The 26,091-nt window shown below is 39.0% G+C and overlaps 1 protein-coding gene across 8 annotated transcripts in view; it reads right to left on the reverse strand.

Moving 5' to 3' along the window:
* The window catches only part of LOC131682774 (zinc finger protein 608), a 138,736-nt gene that overhangs the window by 32,049 nt on the left and 80,596 nt on the right, over positions 1-26,091 (reverse strand). For all 8 annotated transcript variants that reach the window (XM_058964500.1, XM_058964499.1, XM_058964501.1 and 5 more), the window contains 2 exons: positions 4,249-4,369; positions 21-670 (listed from right to left, as the gene is read on the reverse strand). In XM_058964500.1, coding sequence (XP_058820483.1) covers positions 21-670; positions 4,249-4,369 — 771 coding nt within the window. The remainder of the gene's footprint in view (positions 1-20; positions 671-4,248; positions 4,370-26,091) is intronic.

A 26,091-nucleotide genomic window follows, 5' to 3' on the forward strand; every position in this document is an offset into this window, starting at 1 on the left:
AATAAACCATTCTAGCTTACCGTGGTGGTGCCCAGTCATGTTTTGTACAGTCTATTAAAGTTCCGACGTAGGTTTTACCCCGCCAGGTTACATTAACCACTAACACTCCGCCTTCAGTTTCATGCCATACGATACCTTCTAATGTTACAGACGTACCAGGCTCACATGGTCCAAGGCAGTCTGGTTCAGTAATTGTACCGACTGATGTCCCTACACATACATCCACCATATCTTTCGGTTCACATTTGTGGCGCTTGGCTGGCGGTGGACTAGTACTAATTTTCTCCTCTTTCACAAGTGCTGCGCCTGTCTCCCCAACCATCGATAATGCGTTACTTGATGCATGAGAGCTTAAACTTCCGGAAGTCAATGCAACGTTGGGACTAGCTGTGACAGATGAACCTGAAGATAGTGCGTTCAACAAACTTGTTGGTGGTACTGTCGATTGTAACTGCGATTTAAGTGCATTATTTCCAGAACTACTGCTCCCACTGCTAGAGCTTGAGCTTGTGTTACTGCTGGAACCAGAGCTGCTATTTCCGCTTCCAACACAACTGCTACCACTAGATGAGGTAGAGTGCTGGAGGTTTGATAATTGCGAACTGTTTGCCGCCGCCGCGGAAGAGATCTGTGACGATGAATGAATTGTGATTGGTACTACTGGTTTACTCTGTTCACGTGGAAGAGATAAAACATGTTATGTAGATATGTTTCTTTATTCGAAAAAAAGAATCAGCTATTGAAATGGTATAGATTTTTCGAGGATTTATTGATAAATGTTTAAGATAAATATTAACATACTAGGTTGCCAACATTCAAACGTTAGCATTTCGATGATTGTATGTCGTTTCCCGGAATACCATTTCCCGGAAAACCATTTCCCGGAATGCCATTTCCCGGAAAACCATTTCCCGGGATGTACTATTTCCCGGAATGTCCCATTTCCCGGAATATCGTTTCGCGGAATGTACCATTTCCCGGAATGTACCATTTCCCGGAACGTACTTTTTCTCGGCAATTTGTTATATTTGATGTACTTTGAGAACATTTGCATTTAGAACTATGTTGCTACTTAAATATTTGTTTTGGTTTCTTCACAGCTTGTCTTTGCTCGCTGATCATGTTAATGAATTTGAAAAACTGATTATATACCTATATGTTATTTTATTTGAAATCATTATCAATCAATCGAAGGTCCAGAAAATAGCTTATGCTAAAAAGAAGGCGATATCAAAGAAGGTCGTAATTTAATTTAAAATTAATAGCATTTCAAAAATATGCTACGAAAATTTTAAAGAAAGCAAATCCATTTCATTGTATTTATTGTATTTGAATCAATGAAATTCTAAAATTATTTCCATTGATTTGTTATTGTTCCAAAGGAGGCTAATTCTCTTAGAAATTTTTAATACGAAGTGAAATTTAAAATAGCTGAAGGCGTTTTCAATGTACTGTTACTGTAAACAAATATTAGTGAGAATACAAATCAATCAAAGTCCAAGAGTATTTTCAGAGAAACTTCATAGGATTAAAGTAACATTCTACACAAAATTCCAAAGAAAAATGCATATGTATAAGAAGGCAGCATCTCAGACAAATACATTCACAATCTATAAAATTTCAAAGGGGCCGTACACTAATTACGTAAGGCTTTTTTAGAGCTTTCCAACCTCCTCCTCCTCCTCCCCCCCCCCCCCAGATAAGAGTTCGTAAGATTTTGGTGAACTCCCCCTCCCTCTACATAAGATCTTATCATGATTATCGTAATTAAAAAATCGAATTGTTAATTCATCAAATAATAAGATAGCGAAAACGATATGTCTAGAATTATTACAAGAAAACTCATGACAAAATTTAACTGTAATCATCTGCAGAATTTTAATTGCATGCCAATCTCGCCCAGTACAAAGAACAACTGTTGTCAGATATTCAGTAACTCCAATTTGGTCCAAGTGATCTGCTTCACTATATTCCACTTCCTTTGAACCTATTTCTTGTGATGTAGAATATAAAAGAGTTTATAACCTCTTCTGGCATGAATTTATTCTGAGTTCCAGCTGTGACGCTTATCGTACGCATAGCTCCGAGTTAACCATCTTCGAATTTTCTTGAATTAAAATACGGTTCACACTCTATTCGACATTCAAGATCTTTGACAATCGCATGTTAGAACATTTTCCAGATACCTTGTGGGTTTGAATCGAATGTTTGAAAAGAACAAAGTCGGTCTAACAACACGAAGGGTATCAACACTTCTTAACTTGTAAGACATATTGTGACTCCAGTTCCCGAACAGAACAATGTACAACCAAGAGCCATAAAATTCCTCATATTGTTTGATGTACAAGGATTATATGGTACTAATGAAAATAGTTCCCTTTTCTTATTAAAAAGAATATTTTTCTTATGGATTTAATTTTTTAAACTTGTTTTATGATACTACGTAAGAAAGGACAAACCCTCCCTCCCCCTCAGATAAGAATTTGTAAGATATTTTGAAACTCTCCCTCCCCCCATATGCCCTTACGTAAGTACCCGAGCAAAGTCGAACATCAAAATTACAACAAGTAGAAATCATATTTTGATAATAGCATCAAATTGAAATTTTATTTTGCTATCAGTTTTAAATTTTTTAAAGATGACATCAGAGTTTTGATTTCATTTTGCTATCCTTCTTTCTTAGAAGAATTCTCTATGTTTATATTTCTTTGGTGAAACATCAAAGTGAATTCATATTTTGTTATCAAAAAAAATTTCAACATCTCAATGAGCTTTCAATTTACTCTCACTGATAGCAGAATTAGTGTTCTGTTTGATGTCATAGGACAATTTTGCTGCTCTCCATTTTGATCTTTTAACCGTTAAAACGACCAAAATGACAACAACCTGTTTTCAATTTGTTGTCAGACTCTGCTCGGGTAGTGTATGGCCCCAAAGATTCCAGGAATATTTATGACTAAATTTTGGGAAATGTTTTTATTTTTTCATTACCTTTTACCTAATCTTCATGAAAATCAATCAACGTATTTAGGGCATTTTTAGAGTAGTGTGATTGGTTATCATAAAAATGTTGCCAACGGTGTGAAAAACACTGCCTTTTCAATTTCAAAGATGGCCGCATTTCGAGGCGTTCTAAATTGATCGTTACGAATTTACACTATCTCCTGTAAAGTTTGACCTAGTGTCAAAAACTAAAGTTTTTTTTCGATTCCTTAGAACGATAGCAAATGACTTACGTAGGATTTTTTTTTTGCTATTTTAATTTAATAATCTAGAATATGCTGTGAATATTTCAAAGCTCGTGGTTTGAAGTGGATTTTAAAAAAAGGGGTTTGAAGTTTTTAGTACGCTTGGAGTTTACGTAAAAACGATAGGACAGAATTAATAATATATACAATTAGATATTCTGTTCGCCTTCAATTTTATATCATTTTATTTCAATAACAACCAAATCTTACAGTGGTGTATTATGTTTTTCACCGAAGATTACCACACGAAGAAATCGATTCAAAATAGTAAAAGAATTTAAAATATACCATTTCACTGAATCCGCAAAATTTGGAACAAGTATGAGGCAAAATATAGGGCCTGTTAGTCAGGAATTAGACGGTCATGAATTTATGGAATTTATTCACCCCTTCACTACCTGCGGTGGGAAAATTGGAAAGTATTTGTTTCTATTTTGGTACCCATTTAATTCATTGATATCCCATCCATTTGGATGCTTTTTATTCCCCACTCGATTTTATTTAGATCCTTCCAAGTTTCTTTTTGGTTCAAAACCAAAAGTCGTTCATAATGAGCAATTTAAATAAATTTTCCTAACATCGCGGAATCGAAAAGATTAAATCTTTAGAATGACAGTTTTGCAATCTTGTCGCTATCTTGTTTTTTTTACCACAATAACCACTCAAGATCAAAAAAAATTTGAGAATATTTTCGAACAACTTTTAATGTTCTAAAGTAGGTAAAATCTCCTAGAACACAATCAACTGCATAGTAGGTCTTCTAAAAATAAGTTTGGTCGGTGAGGTACGAGTTTTTTTTATTTTCCGGGAAATGATATTCCGCGAAATGGGTTTTCCGGGAAATAATACATTCCGGGAAATTATACATTCCGGGAAATGGTACATTCCGGGAAACGATATTCCGGGATATGGTACATTCCGGGAAAGTTTTCCGGGGAATAGTATACCGGGGAATGGTATGCCGGGAAATGACGTACAACCATTTCGATCTGTAGCTTACCTTGCTGCTGTCCTTGGAGGACGGTGGGCCCGGTGCATTCGGAGTATTACTACTACTACTACTACTTAACGATGAACCCGTAATGGAATTCGAAGAGAATAAACTATTTGAAGAACTTGTACTGAAAGAAAAATAAAATGCATTAATAATGGATAATATGCAAACGAAAATATAAATTTAGTTTAAATGGACAAAGTAGGATTCGAATTAAAAAAGATGGAATTCAATTTTACTGCTTTGTGCAGCGCCTTGAACCGAAATAAATATAGTTGAACTCACGTTGAAAATAGAATGTCAAATATCCTCCTCTATCTGGTGGCAAATTATGACGCCGAAGCATTTTTCAAGAAACTTCAGTGCAGTGCATTTTCACGATGGACATTGTATAATGACGATAATCAATGAACAACCGGAACATCGCACAAATATCTATCAATTCATTTCTCATAAATATATCTGTTTTTTCCTCTAATTAGATATGAAAGGTTTCAGAACCATCGTGATCAGAACGACTAAATGGAAAAATAACATAGGGGAATTGTGGGAAAAACCGACACCCCACAACTTTCCCTAGAAATCAAATTTTTATTTATTTCATAATGACACATTATTATTAGTATGATTATGTAGAGCATTTGAAGACAAATTGGATTTACGTTAGTACGCCGAATGTCATAAAAATAAACAAAACATACGACAGCAGCTTTCATACTCGTCTCGATGTAAAATTTTGTTGGTAGATTTTAAGGTTTTAACCGAACAAAAGCTTTTCAAATCACCACATTTTTCAGTACCTATTTTTATCGGCCTTTCCTATGATCAACTGGATGCATTGAAGACGAGTTTGAGAAATTCAATATTTTAATCGCTTTTTTTTAAATGTGCGCTGTTGGAGTAAAACCGACACCCTTTGGTTAGGGTAAAACCGACACGCTGTTAAGATTATTGTGTTTACATGCGGATCATTACAAAAGGTTGGGGATCTTTGTGACACTTCAATTACACTATTAGCACACTACAGTAAAAGCAGAAATACACAGAAATACTTTTATTGTATTTATTTCTTATAAGTCTCTTTAAAAATCAAAAATTGGTATATTTGCATATCAGATTCTATCGAAGCTTTTGCTATTTCTGCAAAAAGATCCTCAAACCGAAGTTCTAGTGTTCTCTTGGTTTGTCATAGATGTACTTAATCACAATGAGACAATGATCTTTTGTATAACCTGGTAGATCGTTGATGATCAGAATTCTAAACATCAGGGCTGGAAAATGTAGTTTTACTAAGAAGTTTGCGCCACTTATAAGTGAATGAATCCGACTAGCAGAATGTAGAACACTTGCAAATCTTCTCTTACGAAATAAACACTGAAGGTTGCAATGATGTGCTTAAGGATTATTTTGAAATATCATTATCAAGAAATAAACCTATAGCATAAAATACTCTTGTTTATAGCACTACGCTTTCGAACTCTCTTCTCCTCACTACATAATGAAGCTACGAAAAGCACATATTTGTATCTCATATACTCACACTTTATTAGTCAGACATACATCACATTTTTAAAAAATACAAACATTTTAATAAAGTGGAGAGAAAACAAATTAAAGGTATGTCGATCTTACCCCTATGGGGTGTCGGTTTTACCTGCAGTGCCTACAAAAAGTCACTTTGCAACCAATAATTTTTAATGAAATTAATTTTTTGAAGCGCCGACAAAATTAAGCCGTGTTAAGAATTTTCCGAAGAAGAATTCGGTGTAGAAATTATAATTTTATTGGTTTTGTGGCAACCCAGAAAAAGTGTTAAGCTTAAGGTGTCGGTTTTAACCATAATTCCCCTATGTAAACTAAACCGAACCGAGCGACATGTACGAAAAGTCATCAGAAACGTGGAGAGCAAAGGGACAGAATCGCAGAAGGCCGAATCACAAAAGGCCTAAAACCACATAGACCGCAGCACAAAAGACCGAATAACAAAAATCGGAACTACAAAATATCAACTCACGAAAGGCCATTAGAGTAACCAGGAAAATTTTCGAGGGGCTAGCTCACATCGTAACACTGTTATATAACAAAGCTTGAATTAAAAGTTAAAAACTGCACCAAAGATGTTTTCTTTTTTGATACCTGTTTGCGCCTATTTCTAATCTATCATCGTCAAATTAATAGGGTTTCACTGTACACATAGCATACGTGCAATCTGTATACCATTTAGATTAGATTAATTTTGTGTAGTTGTAGTAAGCATAATTTACGCTTCTGTTGGCAGTATTGCCAAGTCAGTATATGTTTCCGGGTCAGAAAAGGTTTTCCGGTTGAACCAATAGCGTTCGTCCAAAAGTGTATCAGGACTATAAAAGCCCAGCTCACGCCAGATCAGATGCGTTCTTTACGTTTATACGTTTTTAAGTTACTATGTGAATACAGTTTAGTTAGTATAGTCATTCGTTATTCCGTATCCGTTAGTCCATCTATACACGTTACAATACAGTCTAAGTCCGCACGCTAACCGTCCTCCGTGTTCTCCGTGTCTGCCAGTCTGATATAATCCGCCACAATAAACAGTAAAAGAGTAAAACAGAAAGTCCCAGAGTTTTACTAGGCAGATAAAGAATCTTCACCGACAAACCATACAAACGTTTTGATGTGCGAAAACAGGTTAGGTTCCGTAGCGATATCGTCCACGGGATACTGCATTCCACAACTTTAAGACGTTGGTAGGTTTCTGGAGCAGAAATCTGTTGGCTAAAAAGTTCACTGCAGCTGTTGGAAGAGATGCAGGTTAGGATGCTCGTTCCGTCTAGTGATGGGAAAATTCGTATTGCCGCACAGGCAGAAGCAGTTCAGTCAGTTTCGGAGGCGATTTGTTTCTTCTCGCTAAAAATAGTCCGCATTGAAGCTGCTCTTCGTGGTCCATTAGATGTCAAACTGGAACTTCCAACGTTGGAGCTTTACCGTCCGTATCGTCTCACTGCATTCGAATCTCCGGAAGCAATCGTTCGTCCATCGAACTTGAGCCCACCGAAAACAGAAACTTCGTCAACATTTACAGCAGGGAACGATATAAAACAACCAGTCACTGTGATAACAGCGCAACCAGAAACATTGTACGGAAAGCAGTCTGAACCAGTGAAGCCGCCAAAATGTCATCTGTGTGAGGAGAGACGCTTTCTCTATCATTGTGAGACCTTCCGCTAGTACACTCCGGAACAGCGAGGCTGTCATCACACATCATCACAAAATACAAAACTCCCCCCTCCCCAAATTAATATAATAATATAATATACCCATATAATCATTTACGCGGCCTTTATCCCCCGCGTAAAAAAAAACCTGAGTGTACTGCTGGAAAAACTTGAGAAGGGTAGCGACTCTTCAACGGCAACGAATTTCGTTCGTCGGTTCGTTGCTGCTTCATGACATAAAGCCTGCTCACAATAAGTCAGGCGCTCCTACGGCATTAGGGGTTGCACCAAGGTCCATTCAGAAGAATGGCAATGACATTACTGCGGTGCGCGCCAGTAAGCCATTCGGGCTTGTTCACATAACAAGCACAATCTTTTCCGGACGGTCGCGGGAAAGATTGCTCGGCTGTCTGCCCATCTTAGGGAGACAATCCTTCGCGGAATGCGAAGACGGATCATATAGCACCTTAATCCATGCACGGTGGATGAGGATTCTGTTCATTTCGTCGGCTACTCTGAAACACAGCGCACAAAGTCGTCATGAAGCACAAGTCAAAAGGTTCGCAGCAGCCATACAATCCAGCAATGATTCCAATGTACACAATCCAACAAATTAGGAAGTACTACAGCTTTAGTGGTATTAGTCCTCGTATATCTCGGGTGCATTTCATCGGGTTGAATTGAGCGCCATTCAACCAGGTTTGGCGTCGAACCATCACGGCTAAGAGAGCCCCTGCAGTTCGTTGCACACCAAGTGTAGCGGAGCCGGATTGAGATCCAGTATGGAAATGCACCCCCATATCACCATCGCTTACATCGCATCAACAAGTCTATTGCTGATGATTCCAACGCCGAGGAAACGTTGGAATTGAGTTCGGGGGTCGAGACCCGCCGAAGCTCGTTCGGAAGGTCACATAGCAACAGTCCAGTGCACACTTTCACAGGAGCCTTCGCGAAAACAAATGTAGTACCACCAATCACAACACCATCGCACACAGCAAACCAGTCCGAGGGACAAGGCCCATCGAAATCATCGTATGAAAGTATAGCAGCAGTCAAGTGAATAATTTTGCTGGAGCATTCGCAAAAGCAATCGCAGTGCAGCAGCATATCGGAACAGCAGCATGCAATTCTTCATTGGAATCCAACTCAGCAATACAGAAATGGGCACATATCGAAGCACCGCACTTCAACAAGAAGCACAATTCTCAGTATGCCCTGAGCGGCAATTTGAAATCAGCAATTCATCAGCAGAAGAACAACATTAGGAACGTTTTGCAAAGGCCAACGGGTCACCGTTCCGAAAATATCCAGTAAGTCGTCGCTGCAGTCAACGTGGCCGTGGGCGACCGCGGAGGCCACAAGGCCTCCGTTTCAGGGAAGTCCTTTTGTTATAACCTTTTGCCTTTAAAAAGCACCCTTTCATATATTCCAGCGTACATCAGTACGTCATCAGCTCATAGGCGGCACAAGCCCATCGAACACGTCGTCATCCAGTCGGCTCAACAGGATAACCAGAACATCGAATACAAAGCCAGCTGGCGGTTCAGAGCCGCTGATCAGACGAATGAACCATCTTCCATCATTCAATACGTCGTCATCCAGTTGGCGACATTAGCCCGTTAAATCATCGATACCAATGTCAGCCTGTCAGCAGCACACGCATCTCATCAAGTTACCAATCCACCTAACACACCTGAAAATTAGAAACAACGTAATGCTGCCACTCCACCCCTCCTCCTCGTCCACTCGATGGCCACGGGCCAGTCAACATTCAGCACCAAGCACAGCATAATGTTCATGAACAAACAGCCATACGCTACAAGTGGCTTCGAGGTGCCAGCAACAACTGGGGATGGCGCGGTTCTGGTTGAAGTGACTGGAACTGCCATCCCAACATAAACCCAAGTTAAGTATTTTCAATTGTACCAATACAACAGGAATTGATCCGCTTTCCCATACAGGTATTGATGCAGATTACGACACATCAAGCTACAGGAGTAAACATCAGAATTACATAATCACTGCCGATGCAGTACATGGATCGACACTGCGAGGGGTGGAGGTGGCCAACGGAAGGAATCAACTGCGAATGGATTCTCGAATCAGCAAAGCGTCCAGATCCAGATCCGGCGAGTAGGAAACCCAGCGGAGTTCAGCTTGCAGCATGCGAGATTGTCAAGTCGCTACCGTATGGATACGGCAGGCGTCACAGTTTACATCTGCAACAAGGTCGTATGATAACAGAATCATAGTCCAGCATATAACCAACGAAACCATTAACCAACACAAGCAGACTACGAGTGGTGGGACCAGCGGAGTCGCTCGGGTCTTGTCATATTGACGCAAGCTGCATAGCAGTTGACGGAGTCGAATTCAAGTCCCCCGTCCTCGACGCCCATGGTACACCACTGAGCTTCGGCAGCAGATCGCAAGGCAGGTTGCAGAATGACCATCCTTGATCGTGTGACCACATCAACGTAATAATTATACTTCCACTGATAGATTTAATGTCAGAATTTTAGACAGATTAGTCGCAAAGGCAATCAGCACAAATAGTACAGTTTAGTATAGTTGAAAGGCAAGTCTTTCAAGGCAGGCGGTATGTTTGCGCCTAATCTATCATCGTCAGATTAATAGGGTTTCACTGTACACATAGCATACGTGCAATCTGTATACCATTTAGATTAGATTAATTTTGTGTAGTTGTAGTAAGCATAATTTACGCTTCTGTTGGCAGTATTGCCAAGTCAGTATATGTTTCCGGGTCAGAAAAGGTTTTCCGGTTGAACCAATAGCGTTCGTCCAAAAGTGTATCAGGACTATAAAAGCCCAGCTCACGCCAGATCAGATGCGTTCTTTACGTTTATACGTTTTTAAGTTACTATGTGAATACAGTTTAGTTAGTATAGTCATTCGTTATTCCGTATCCGTTAGTCCGTCTATACACGTTACAAGACAGTCTAAGTTCGCTCGCTAACCGTCCTCCGTGTTCTCCGTGTCTGCCAGTCTGATATAATCCGCTACAATAAACAGTAAAAGAGTAAAACAGAAAGCCCCAGAGTTTTACTAGGCAGATAAAGAATCTTCACCGACAAACCATACAAACGCTTTGATGTGCGAAAACAATACCCTCTAAAAACCTTTAAAAAACTCATGTGAAATAACTATTGGCAGTTTTGTTTAAAGCTGTACGCACACACGAGGCGACAGGACACACACCACAACAAATATTTACTATGGATACCTATTCCAACGCGGCAACAGCAACAGCGTTGGAATAGGTAGAACAAAATCCATAGTGAATATTTTTGTGGCGTGTGTCCTGTTGTCTCGTGTGCTGGTTGGCAAAGGTGTATTATTGTGCTCAATGAGAACAAACTATGTCGCCATTCACCTCTGATACAGAACTCCTATCCCTTACCTCCCCGCTGTCTGTACCGTTCGTTCGTTTAAAATTCTCGGAAATTGATTGCGAGCGACTTGCGTACACATTGCCAAGATCACATTGTCTACGAAGACATACCTCTTCATCTTTTCCCTTTCCTACTAACACCACTTCTTTCCCGTGATGCTCGTAGAGATGCAGAGGTAGTCTCGATTTCTATCACCAGCGAGTGTCAAACTAGTCTTTCTTTCCTTCCCCGGTAGAACAACATTGTACGTAGCCGGCGTCGTTATTTTATTTTTTTTGAGAGTTGTCCTACTGGAGCTGTAGAGCTAGGTTATCGGAAGGGCTCCCCATCAGAATCACTGTAACAAATTGCATCTCGTTGTAACAAAATTGGCTTTCAACCCAAAACTAATATGAATAAATGATGATCCCTAATCATGTATTTAGTGATAAAGGTTGATAAGGGGAGGTGAGATTATAAAAGATGTGCACGCTTACCTAATCATCGTTGACGTCATCACAAGACCATGCAGGAAGCCAATGCGCATGTCGCCGGTGTGGCTCTCCGAAAATGGCGAGCTTCTCGAATTCGTCCGTGTCTCTGTGCCCCGTCGAGCAAAAGCCTGGTAGCTAGCAAGCCGTTTTCTCTCGTCCGATGCGTTCCGTCCGACACTAGAAATTAGGTTCTGCTTCCTCCGTGGTCGCGCGCCGCCCACAACCGGTTGTTTTACTTCCAGGCTGATTTTCTCCGTATGATGCAAGGCCTTCCGTGTTTGGGGCCGCTGGGAAGAGGCACTGTTTGAGTTTTCAACTGTTTAACCTCACTTTAACCCCTGAGCAGCCAGCAGCGTAATCACTCCAAAACGACCACGCGGAATACCATGGAAAGAAACACTACCCGGCTCGCCTTCTCTTGCGGGTGCGATTGCCACCTTTACTGGCCAGAGGAGTATGAAAAACTGATCGGGTAAATTTTCACGCCCAGACACCAGACACTTCCGATCGAACACCACGTTTCTTCAGGTGTCACTTGCGACAGGGAATGCTTTCGACGTCGCTGGAGCAAATTGGTGGCCGCTTCTTTCGCGGTTCCTTGAGACTGTCCGCGAGAACTTCCACGCGCTTATCGCCTGCAACAGGACACCTCTGCCTTACAATCGCCGGCTCTGGAGGAAACTCAAATTCCTCTTTTTGTGATCACGGTAGCACACCGGGCGGACTTTTTTTTATTCTTCTAATCCCTCTGCGGGAAGAGAAGTCGCCACCGACCGTACTCGGTCAACTCTTTTCTCAGACTAAAAAGCGGGGAGAAACACCACCGCTCTCGACCGTACTCGGTCAACCCTTTTTATCAGACTACCTATTTTTATTTTGTCACCCGTTCTTCCGGGGATTTGTTTTCAAGCAAATTGTGCAGCGATCACCTCTTGCAGTACACACTAATCTCTTATTCTTCCATTTAAATTACACACTTTACTGTAACATCACACACTAACAATTGTAGACGAGACAGGAAATGTCGCCCATTAAAACACTGCTTAAGGCCAATTGCAGCGGGCTGTGATTCTGAATGTGATATTCATTGTACTTCGAGACTTCGCGATCGCGGGTATCATCGCGAAGGACTCGCGGGTATCATCGCGAAGGACTCGCGGGTATCATCGCGAAGGAGGCGTTTGTACGTTAATGTGTCCAATCGCGTGTGCGTTTGTATGTCACGTGTGCTAACGTGTATATAACTTCGCGTGTAAAAATTCGGTTTTACAGCCGTGTGTCTTTCGCATATTCGTGTGTGTTCTTGGATGATCGCGCGCGAACCGTGCCGTGAATCTAATACTTAATGTTTGGCGTAAAGCTCAGATGCTAGAAGAGAGTGCGATCTTTCATATCACTACAGTTCCCGGTCATGTCGCCATGGAAGGTGTTTTCTGGTAGATATGAGCTTTATTTTTTGATTGGCCCAACTGAATGTATGAACCTAAGTTGCTAAGACGGAGAGTAAAGATTTTCGGACGTGACCGATTCATGATCGCGCGAACACGGAGGTTTGTAGGTTCGCGTTTGAACCTTCGTAAGTGCTAAAACGTTCACCTTATTAGCGACGTGTTACTAAGTTTGCGCGATCGCGAGCGTAGGTGTGCGTTGTTGATCGCGAAGGCCTGAAGCGTTCATATGTTAACGTGTTTATCACGCGTGCTCGCGTGCATGTGACTACGCATGTGCAAAACTCGATTTTGTAACCATGTGGTCGTTCACATATTCGCGTACGTTCTTGGATGGTCACGTGGGCCGTCATTTTGATATTTAGTTTTCGGTGTACAATTCACGTTCTGACAGGAAGTGAGATACCCCACATCACTAGTGTTCCCGGTCATGTCGCCGTGAAATGTAGTTTCCAGTGGATATGAGATATTTCTTTTAATTGGTCCAATTGAAGGCATGGACCTAGTCTACTGATACCAAGAGTAGAAACTTCCGGAAGTGGCTGATTCATGCGAAACCAGGAGTTTTTGAGTTCACGCTTGAGACCGCGTTTGAAGATTTACAAGCGCTGATACGTTCACTTGATCACCGGGACGTTATCATGTTTGCAAGATCGTGGGTGTAGGTGTCGTGGACGGTCACGAAGGGCTCAAGCATTTGTATGTTAACGGGTTGTTACGTGTATATGACTTCGCGGGTATAATTTAGACTTCATAACCATGTGGCGTGTATTCTTGAATGATCGTACGCGGACCGCGAAACTGGAGATTATTTTTTAGTGTAAAGTACAGATGGTAGAAGAAAATCAGTTTCCCCATATCACAAGAGTTCCCGGTCATGTCGCCATGGAACGTGTTGTCTAGTGAATATGAGCATCATTTTTTTATTGGTCCAACTGAGGGCATGAGTCTAGGCTGCTAGAACCGAAGTTAGACTTCCGGACTGGACCGTTTCATGATCGCGCGAGTGGTGGGTTAATGCTTGAGACCGCGTTTGTAAGTTTATAGGTGCTACAACGTTTGCTTAACTACCGGGGTGTTTAATGTTGGTGAAATCGTGGGCGTAAGTATGTGTAGATGATTGCAATTGCACGGTCGCGTTTGTGACCAGGTTTGTGTTATCGCGAAGACAACGAGCGTTTGTACCTATATGAGTATAGATATAGTATAGATATATAGTAATTATAGAAATGATAAAATACCAAATAAAGATGCAAAGAGATTGATTTGAAGTGTAAAAATTGACCGATATTATTTTGATATACATGAGTAATAGAAAAGCAAACTAATAGAAGCACAGATAAAACAGACTAATAAAGTAGAATTGAAAAAAACATGTAACATGTAATCAAACAATATAAACTCGTCTAGAATTTTAATCATGCTATACTGACCGGGAATGGATGATTCACATGCGTCGGTAGGTTAATTGTACCTTAATTGAATCAATCCGACCTTCCCGAATGGATACAATTGAATGCACAAATTGAACACCGGAAGTATTAACCACTATTTTATCATATACACTAGTTCTGCGTCCATTCCCTCGCCCAACTGTCACAAATACTCAGAGGAACACATACACAGATAGACATACGACTAGCACATAACAATTGTACACTAGTACTAAAAACTACAAAACCAATAGGTTTCTACCTATGTATTTATTAAATTAATTTAATTAGCCTGTGTACGATAACGAAGTCGATCGATAAATGGACACACAATGACCTTCACTATGAGCCCTGTCCACCAACCCTACCATTAAACTGTGGGACAATGTTTGCAAACGTGGTTCATAGCAAAAGTGGCTGAAGGTCCATAAGCCCTCTCGGTCTTCTCGATGCGCCCCAATCGAGGCGTAATGCAATAACCATCTTAAATCAACTGTCTGTCAGAGGTTTTGTAGCACTGATGCACCGAATATGCCTGATGTTGTTTGCAACACCATCAATCTAGAAGAGGGAGACGTAGCTAGCGTCGTTATTGACCACTTTATGAAAATGTTAGCTCAGTGAAATATGCACAGTGAGAATGATGTGCCACTCTCAAGCATTGGTTCATTGTGCATTTTCACTCATTCGGTCAATCACGATGTGCAACTACGGGCAGTCTTCCTAAGCTAAGCTGTTTCCTGTTGTCTCGTGTATTAACAGCGCAAAAGCCACATCTAGCATTATTAGGCGCTATAAATAATCATAACCGAACTGCACATAGAGCAACTATGAAACACAACTATTAATCTGTGCTGTTTGAATTTCTTTCAAGCACAACTCAGTCGAACTAAAGCAAAAGATCACTCAAATGGCTGGGTAAACCGAGCAATCGGGTGAATCAAAAGTTTACTTGCAAGAAAGATAAAGTCAAAAAATGCTGTTGTCGAAAAGACAAAAATGATACAATGCCACAATAATAAACATGAAAAAAATCTTATAATGTTCAACGTTGGTTTAAGTTCGACGCTGCTTCTTCAATATTTTGCTCATTCGACAAAAACATCAACGACAAAAACAATACCAAAAACAACAACAACAAACTATTTCTTTTATTATTTAGGTACCAACCAAGCAAAAGGGAAACGCTACATCGCTTATTAGGTTCTTTACTGATACAGTTAACCTCACTTTTCTTGACATTACACACTTGTTTACATAGACTTAGAAAATTTTGTGGACGACTAGATTCGCTCAAAGGAATGTAAACAGTACAAGCGAACTGTCAAAAATGAACACTCGAGTTCATTTGTGGCGTCACCGTAAAGTATTCAGTTGAGTTCTACAAGATGACGACACGAATGAACTCATGATGAATGAAGTTCATGTTTGACAATTCTCGGTGGTTTGTTTACTTTGTCAGTTGCGTGAGTGCGAGTGCAACGGGTTCTCATCTGTTAAATTCGAACTCACGTAACTTCCATGTAAACAAACCACCGAGAATTGTCAAACGAAGTTCATCCGGCTCATTTTGTAGGGTTATGTCGGTTGGTGTAAAACCTAGTTAGCGCGTGCTTAACTAACCGCCAGAGTTACCAAAAATACAGAATAATCTGCATTTACACAGATTTTTCAGCCATTTTCAGACCAAGAATCTGTATGTACAGATATGCAGATTTTTGCATCTATGTACAGATATACAGATTTTTGAAAATGTTACTGAAACAACTGTTAGAAATATTTTTTTCAGTTTCAATGAAACTTCCCTTTGTCTTTATCAGCTAAACCTTCTATGTTTTAATTAACTTCATTTTTGAGAGTGGTAGCTCACTCAGCAAGGTAAAGGTTAGTAATACACTTAAGTTCGCACTCAACAAACGCCTGGCTGTGCTCTACTCCCAGAAACGTTAATTATAAAGTTCGTTAATTTTCCAAAAATTCGACAGCTACATTGGGTAACTTAATGTATATTACATTATATATCAAAATCTCCATTAGATGAAGAATAAAATTATTCTTCCATTATTCATATCTATAAAGCTCAACTTTCAGAATGTAAATTATCAGAAAGATTTGTATTGTTTTTTTTAAGAACATTGAACAGATTCTTGTTTGACAAATTTCAACAACAGGAGTTAGTATCTTCAATAGATAATCCAGCCAAAGGTTAAACAACTCAATTGATTCGATACAGATTTCGACACAATAAAAAAAGAAAAGACAATACAGATGAAAAGATTTTTTAGGATAAAAAACAGATTTCCTTTTGACAACCCTGCTAACCGCAGGCTCCTTTGCATCTTTTTTCAGTAGCAATACACTCGAAAAACACTACATTTGTGTTCAGCCGAGTCAAAAACAAAATACGGCATGTGTAAACGAATCTTTTTTTTTTCAAAAAACATCACAGTAACAAATAGATAATAATTAATCAAGTCACCACTACTACATTATGTCGCTATCGAACAGAGTAAATGAAATAATTAAATTGTGTAAATAAATTGTGGGGGTATGAGGTGGGACCATCATCATCATCATCCATTAAAAATGTATTGTGTATGTGTGATAAAGTGCAGTTATGTGTATATGAGTATGTGTGATGCAAACGCATGCTTTTTGTAGTTTCATCGCGTAGCAAGAGGAAGAACATTCGAATGCGTGGTGTTATGAATAAATAATGTTTAACGCATGGTTTATATTATGGTACGGATTTTCTCAAGTAATTCTTTCGAGCTTTATTGCCACTTGTATAACAATTATAACGAAGAAGAGCTGTTCTGCAAGCAGATTATATACGCTGTTACTAGGACTCATTCACTTAAAAGTGACGCACGCTTCGTAGTGAGCTATCCGGTTCGTGTTGTGATTTTTCGGAACACTGTTGATCAATAATCTGACGGTCAATGAAAATTTTTCATCAATATTATTTGAAAATCTCATATTAGATTATACTTTTCATTTCTTTTTGTAATATAACTATGAATCACGTTCAATTTAATTCTTATTTTTTTGGTCGGCTTGAGATAATACTGAAAAAAAATGCAAAAAAAACATAGTTTCCGTGTATTTCAATTGTTAACATGACGTAATTATATACCGAGTCGTTTGTATCGAATCAAAAACGAATCCAATCATCTAAACACCGTGTCGGTCTTACCCCAACAGCGCACATTTTCGTTAAATGCTCAATTAACAGTATTGAAATACTCAAACATATCTTCAATACACACAAATAACGATATGAAGAGTAGAATAGAATGTGTGACACAAAAACTGATTATTTTCAAAGCTTTTGTGTTATTAAAACCTTAAAATGTATCAACTAAAAATAACATCCAAAAGCGCATCAACTTTGCTATCGCTTGTTTTGTTTATTTCATTGACGTTTAATGAACCCATATGGCATCGATGTGTATCGAAATGCCTAAAATAATCGTACTAATAATATTCTGTCATAATTGTATGATTTGTCTCGTAAATTATTCGTCGTGTGATCGAGTCCAACTCAGGAAAAATTTCAGTGTCAGTTGCATCTCCCCGGTATCACAGACAAATAGATGTAACACAAGATGAATTTTTATCAATTATAAAAAAGCGCCATATCACCGAGCGTGGCGCTAGTGAAGAGATTTTGACATAGCTAAATGCGTTACTTATCTTACGCACCATAGTTGAAAAGAAAAATTTGATATGGTTGCGAGAATTACATTTTGTGCAATGTGTTCAACAGATGTCGTTAGTACGATTTTTTTTAGAATTTTCTTCAAGCGAAGTCTGTTACAATAGAAACCAAAGATTTGGGAAAGAAATTGTACTGACAAGATTTTTTTGTTACATAGGCGTCAATATTTCACGCCGGTGCGCTGCCGCCGATAGGGTCTTTCGCTTACGCCGCCACCGGTCAAAAATACATCCGCGCACATATCTACTCTGGAGGTATTGAAATAAACTAAAATGTAAAAATTGATCACATCATGAGATCCAGTTGTTGTACAACCCAAGTAACAATCGAAGTTTTATAGCATGCTACAAGTGCAATCTAAGTTTTGTGAGCGGATATAAAACTACCATAAAACCTCAATTGTTACTAGGGAAGGATTATTTGTTAGTGTCATTTCAATCGATCAAGTCAAATCCATGTATTTTGAAAGGTCGTTTGTTTGTTTGGAATATCATTGACAGATAATCATGACAGTTGTCTTCACTCTCCTTACATACACTCTGGTTAAAACTATAGGTATGTGGATACCTGTATACTGCACTACATCTTGGCAAGTAACATTTCAATGAAATCAGTCGAAATACTGCTTGTTTGACACTACAATAATATGAAATCGGTTGTATCGATCGTGCCGGAATTCTAGTGGAAATCAAACGGAACTCCACCACGAAATTTATTTTTATTGAATTTATGTCTTTGTCGTATCTGAAAATTTAATTATGAATTCAGCACTATTTTACCAAGGAGATCTCCACAAAGTATTCGGAATGCAAGAATATGAGTAAACAAAACGTTTTTACTAACATCTTGGGGACACATATTTAGGATAAATTAATAAAAATATAAAATACATAAATTCATCGGAGGCATGAATGTAAAGTCTTAAAAGGCGTTCATGAAAATCTAGCCTCGTTTCCTAAGTCTTTTCACACTCAACTCAACTCCAGCTCTTGTTCAATACACACGTTAGTTACGTTACATTCCGCCGTTAATTTTCATTTAAACTGAAACTTAAACAATCAAAAATTGAGCACTACAGATGACGAATTCATCGGATTTTCCAATGAAGAAATTGTGCTAGAGGGGTAAGTGTATTTTGTATGTTTATCGATAATGAATTTATGTCTTTTGTATTTTTATCGATTTATCCTAAATATCTGATTACAAGATATTAGTAAAAATGTTTTGCTTACTCATATTCTAGCATTTCCATTACTTTGCGAAAATCTCCTTGATAAAACAGAGCTGAATTTAGTATTCCAATTCCCGATACGACAGAGACATAAAATCACTACAAAAGTTTATCCTAGTCCAACTTTTCGTAAAACATGTAGACACTAATTATTTTATGGTAAGAATTTATAGCATGATGTACCTGTCAAACTAATCTGAACTTAGAGGTGGAGTTCTGATTGATTTCCACCAGACTTCCGGCACAAACTAAGGAACCAATTTGATTTGAGGCGGTATTCTGGCGAAAATTTGCCAAGAATTCCGGCTGATTTGATTGAAATGCTACTTACCAAGATGTAGTGGCACCATGTCATAACGTCCCAAGGGTGGTGTCATAACATCCGAAATCAAACTGGTCAAAAGATCTGAAATTATACTTGTGTCAAAACTCCCGAAAGAGGTGCTGCGTCATAATGTCCGGGATCTTATGGCACGCCCTGGGATTGGAATATTATGAGGCAGCGGTATTGCGTCATAAATGACGCATTCATAGTTTCAGATATTATGACGCATAGGCACTGCATAGATATTATGACGCATAGGCACTGCGTCATAACGTCCCAGGTCATAAGGTCCCAAAAGGGGGAGCTCCATAACGTTGTGGAGCTGGGACATTATGACGCACAAGGGATGCGTCATAGGCTCCGAAAATGAGTATGTGTCATAAAGTCTGGAACCTTATGACACACATCCGTTTTCGAATGTTATGACGCACCCGTTGTCGGAAGCGGCGGCCACCAAACCCGGAAGGTCTCGCTTATGCGATAAAGCCAAAGGCTATGTTTGAAAGAAGAAACAAACGTAACGAATTCCTGAAAAAAAAATTTTTTTTCTTCGGTGAAAACATGGTACGTAACGAGCTAGCTAACACCTTCTCCCCGCTATGTCACAACTTGTCGTACCCCCTCCCCCCTCTAAAAGCGTTACGTAATTTATGAATGGTCCCTAAGTAAACTGAGCAAACGAACAGTACAACAGTTTGCTTGTGAACTTATTTGGCATCAAGATTCAAGTAACTGCTCATGTTTGAAAGAAGGAGTCAACCGTTAAGTTTTGGTGAACCGGGTACACGAGTGGATCACCAGTCTACTTGCGAGGGCTATTTTGTATACAAATTTAATGTATAGCTTATGACTGAAAGAACGAATTAACCCTTATGATTTTGGTAAATATATACAAACATTTTTCAAATACATAAGGGTTGATTTCTCTTGCAGACATGAGCAATCCTATAAATTTGTATACCAAATAGCCTTCGCAAGTAAACTAGTGATCTACTCGTTCGTCCGGTTTACTCAAGCTTAGGGGTTGATTCAACTATGAGTGGTTCTTTGAATTATATACCAAATAGCCATTGGCCAATGCGTATAACCGAGACCAAGGATCTGAAGCAGTGCAAAGCAGCTGAGCATCCGCCGGGCGATGTGGTCGCCGACCCGCCGTCGAAAGTGGCGACCCTTGTAAGCAAACTTATGATTTACTCGTTTGCCCGGGTTACTCAAACATAGTTTAAATCCGATGGAGCAGAGCGACGTCAGACAGCACCATACTTGAAGCAATGTGGCGTAGCCACATTTTGCACCAACACCTAATATAACAGAGATTTCAAAGTATATTTCAAATTATGCCAAACGACCATTATGCCAAATGAAATCATGTGTCACCTGCTGTTATGTCAAATGAACTTATGCCAAACGACGTGCTCCCTATACGTCAATACCATTTGAAATGCACATCGTCAAGACAATTTTCTTCCATTACACGTTCAATACTTTTGTCAATATTCTCTAGTATTAACAAATATATTGAACGTGTAAGGGCCGCTATAAAAAAGTTTGATACAAGCGATCAACTCAACTGTTGGACAATGACCACGTCTCAAAGTGATCGACTGATAAAAAAGAGCATGCGTGACCTGTATAAATAACTTTCCCGTATGTAATGAAGCGCTTAGATGCTCCTTTTTGATAGGTAAGCCTGAAATCGGCTTGGAAATTTCGCATTATCACCGTCGTTTTAAAATTTTACAAAAATCCGTTTTTGCTTTATTTATTAGTAAACGTACGTTCTGAAAAAAATTAAATAAAATAAAATGGATACACGTGCACATATTCCCGATCAGAAAATGCAAAAATATTTTGTAGAACAAAAGTTATTCGCAATTAAAACTGGGAAAAAATTTCAGCAGAAATTATTGAAACGGGACCTCGGTATTGAAACGTTAGAAGTATTCTACTTCAGAATCAATCAATTTTATCACGTTTAAAACTTCTGCGAAAATATCGACGCCAACTTTTTTTATCGAGCGGATATGCCAAATTAAATGGAAGATCCAAATGCAGCTGCGACGGCATCCCCAGTTGCAAACCTATAGGAAAAGCGATCCGGTGACGTGGTTCGGTCAAACCGAAGCTCAGTTCGTGCTAGCTGGCGTAATCCTTGATGCAACCAAATTTTACCACATTATCACAAAAGTGGATCAGAGCGTTCTATGCCCCATTTCAGATTTAGTCGCAAAACCTCCTCAAGATGACAAGGCCATCAAGGACAGGTTGCTGAGCCGTTTTCAAAAGTCGGCACAAGCAAAATGTAAAAAATTGCAGAATTCCTGCGAATTGGACGACATGAAGCCGACACATCTACTAACCAGAATGCAGGACCTGGTAAGTTTTGACTATCCACGACGGCACACTATCCAAGTTGACTGAAACGGAGATAATAGATAGAATTTTCCTTCTCGTATATCCATGTGGCAGTCACAAGTTCGCAAACAACAAAATAACACGATTTTTATGTATAAAATACCTACTTCGATATATCAGTTCAATGATACTATTAGCCCGTGAAAAAAACGCACAAAAAACCGTGCTATTTCGACAAACCGTGTAAAAAAATCCGTGTTATATCGAGAAACCGTGAAAAAACCGCATGTTTTGAGAAACCACGAAAAACATTTTTTAATAGAGTTTAGTAACGGCAGGTGAATTAAATAGGGGAATTAAAGTGTCATTTGGCTGTCAAAGAAAAATCAGGTAACTCCTCACACCAACGAGAATCGCATTCGATTTACATCATACGCGTACACGTTAGTCGGAATGAGAAAGGCAGGGAGAGATAGGTGTACACTCAAGTTTTTTTACGCGGTTTTTTTTGCGCGGTATTTTTTTACGCGGTTTTTTTTACGCGAATTTTGAAATTTACGCGGTTTTCATTTACGCGGATTTTGAAATTTACGCGGTTTTCATTTACGCGGATTTTGAAATTTACGCGGTTTTCATTTACGCGGTTTTTGAAATTTACGCGGTTTTCATTTACGCGGATTTTGGAATTTACGCGGTATCCATCAATGAGGTTCCCTTTATCGCGGATTCTTAAATTTAAGTGGTCTTCATTTACGCGGATTTTGAAATTTACGCGGTTTTCATTTACGCGTATTTTGAAATTTACGCGGTTTTCATTTACGCGGATTTTGAAATTTACGCGGTTTTCATTTACGCGGATTTTGAAATTTACGCGGTTTTCATTTACGCGGATTTTGAAATTTACGCGGTTTTCATTTACGCGGCTCGTATCCCCCGCGTAAAAAAAAACCTGAGTGTATATGGAAGTCTCGAGCAAAAGAAGAGCGTGGAGGTTAAAACATCGCGGAAAAAACACTTTCCGAAATATGCATAATTTACATATTTTTCTTCGATCTACCCAATTTTAGCCATAAGAAACTGACAATACATAGTTTAAAAATGTTACACAGCATGAGTTGCCACCCTTTACAGTCGGTTAACATTCATAAATATTTTATCGAAAAATGTAAATATTAAGCGACTCTAGTGAAGGTGATGATAAGTTTTCATTATTGTGAAACTGATAAGACATAGTTTAAAAATGTTACACAGCATGAATTGCCACCCTTTACAGTCGGTTATCATTCATAAATATTTTATCGAAAAATGTAAATATTAAGGTTGCACAGAGAATGCTCAAAATTCGCAAACGAAAAAAGCAGTTTTTTTCCACACCGTATGTCAGATCTTCATAAAAATCAATCAGCAGTACTGTAATAACATTCTACATACGCTGATTGATTTTTATGATCTGACATACGGTGTGGAAAAAAACTGCTTTTTTCGTTTGCGAATTTTGCGCATTCTCTGTGCAACCTTAAGCGACTCTATTGAAGGTGATGATAAGTTTTCATTATTGTGCGCTCGTTTCACGCTGAACTCACGAATCAGTTGCAAAATATAGTTAAAGACTAATTGATTCACGATATTATTAAGAAAATATTAAGCTATTCATAGAGAATATGCTTTAAATCCCGGGCTAAAAAAGGTGAATAAAATGCACGACGTTTGTTTACATATTCCTGATTTTTCTCAAAGCGTTTGTAGAAGGCACCTCAGTACACTTGACTGTCCCCATGGCATTGGATATTTTCAATGCACGTGGGGGCTACCAATGTGCCAAAATGGTCAAAGAGTCAAAGTCCACCAATGTATCAAAATGGCACTTTTTTTAAATATCAGAAAAAGGTTTTTAATTACAATTCAAGTCACAGATAATGGATGCTTTGGCTTTATTCGAAATGTGTTTAAACATCGGTAATTGAAATTTGAAATAACGCGGGTTGCGCTTGGTGGCGCAGTGATCACCGCAATGCAGTTGGAGTGTAACTGTGTCTTTCAACGTTTATCAATTTGAGTTCACAAAGTTTTTTCAATAAATTTTGTTCCAGTCTAAATGTCTTTTATGCGGTCTTAAGCTAGTAAAACAATAATTTTTGATATGTTAAGTGCACAAAGGGTTAGCCAAAGTGTGGGGGAGTCGTTTATCTACTCTTCCGGCCATCACATCATGTAATAAGTATACTTCATACGTATGACTATGAATGAGATGTGACACTTAATTACCTGACAGTTGTGGTTTTCATAGGATTTTGTGCTTTTTAACATACCGGTTCGGATATCACATCTCATCAGCAATAGTGCAGTGGGTATACGGCAAAGTTCCCCCCGAGTAGTACTAAACTGACAAACCAAAGTATATGAATTTTGCTTGTTCAGTTTGATAAGCTAGGAACTATAAGCGGAAATTTTATTATGCAGGGAAAAATACGTATTGTTGGGTCTGAGTAGGAGAACTTACTTTGGTTCTTGGAAATAACAAATCGCTTCCTCAGGTCGGTGTGATATATTCGAGTTGAATGCTTAGTGGTTGAAAAGCGCATTTAGTTCGAGCAGATTAAGTCGTTTGGAGGATTGGTGGTCTCCGTGAGCAGCGCCAAATAACTCTCAAGTATCTAAGAAAAGGGGATTGTTTCTGCGAAATTTAAAAATATTGTCACTACCAGGGATGCCAACGGTACCGGTAAACTACGTTTTTCGGTATATTTACATTTGCACAAGCCGCACAGCCCGCTACAGCGACGCATCACTACAGCTCTTGCCAGAACGGTAGCCAAACTGAGTACATTTTCCCGTACAGCAGTAGAATACATTTTTGTTTTGCTGCTGTACTCTGTCTGTTCGGTGAGAGTGTGGCGTAGTAAAATTTTGTTCTCTCGCTTTGTACACTTTTCTCTGCATAGTCAAAGGGAGAGGCCCGCACACGAAAGCGTTAATGCCGGTCGTGGCGTAAACGAACCGCATTCATTGTCGTCGTTTGTGATTAAAAATATTGAATAGATTAAAAATATTAAAAAGTGTAAAATAAGGAAAGAGAAACTGTACCGCTCGCGTCTGGTGGCTGTACAGGGTTACTGCTTTGCTTACAGACTGCCGTACAGCGCTGGTCGTCCTGCACTAGCGAACGACAGCAGCGTTGATAGAGAAATTAGAATGTAGGCAGAAAAATTACAGCCGCAGAAAAAGTAGGCATTTGCATCCTTGGTCACTACTCTAGCATATTTTCCTAGTGTAGATCATAGCAACTACCAATACCGACTAGAACAGAGGTTATCAAATTCTGTTTTAAGAACAAAAAAAATATAGGTTGTAGTGAATAAAGTATTCGTGAGAAAGGCCCATACTGTAAGCATCTTTCATCATATTTATTAAAAGTCGATTGATCCGTTTCAGATCTAAGAGCCGAGGAGGAGGAGAATAGGAGCAAGACAAAAGCTGTTTCAATTCCAAATTTGTTTATTGCAGAGATCGATAACTCAAACGTACTGGCAGCACATTCTTTGGGGTAGACAAACAAGAGGACATCACACTTTTTGAGCCCTCTGTCAAGGATTGCATCTCTGTACAGCCAGCATCAGTGCCATCAAAATCAAAACAATAAATTTGGATCGAATCATTAAAAGCTGTATGTATTTGGTTACAAAGTGTTGATTTTCTGAATGATATGGTATCTAATCATGTCGCAAGATGCAAGGCGTCGTGCGGAATTCTTAAATATTGTGCATAGCGCCGAACATAATTCTTTGTTTGGGGCTTTATAGCTATAATCCCCCCTATATGCAGGTAACCGTCAAACTCCATGTGTTGGTATAAGGTTGCCAGGGGACTGTTTCTGAGACACACATGTGCAAAAATTTAGTCTTCCTACCGAAGAACTGTGTTCAATTGGCAGAGTCCCCGTATAAATAAATACCATTCCAGAAAGCTTCGGAACCATTTCCAAACTATTCATATAATACTCACCATATTGGGAACACTATTGATATATCAAGGGCTCAGTGCAAGCCCCCCCCCCCCCCCCCCCCCGTAAAAAATATCAAAATCCCAAATTATTGTATGTTATTCTGTAATGAATTCAAAGACACCGATTTCTGATCAAAAAACTAAATTTGAAGATATTTATTTGAATAAAAATATTGTTTAGCATTCGATTTTTTTTCGTAAATTCAAAAGAAAGAGCGGCTGAAATCGAATTGGGCCGTTTTTCCTTA

Source organism: Topomyia yanbarensis, chromosome 2 (assembly GCF_030247195.1).
Source record: "Topomyia yanbarensis strain Yona2022 chromosome 2, ASM3024719v1, whole genome shotgun sequence".
Lineage (NCBI taxonomy): Eukaryota > Metazoa > Arthropoda > Insecta > Diptera > Culicidae > Topomyia > Topomyia yanbarensis.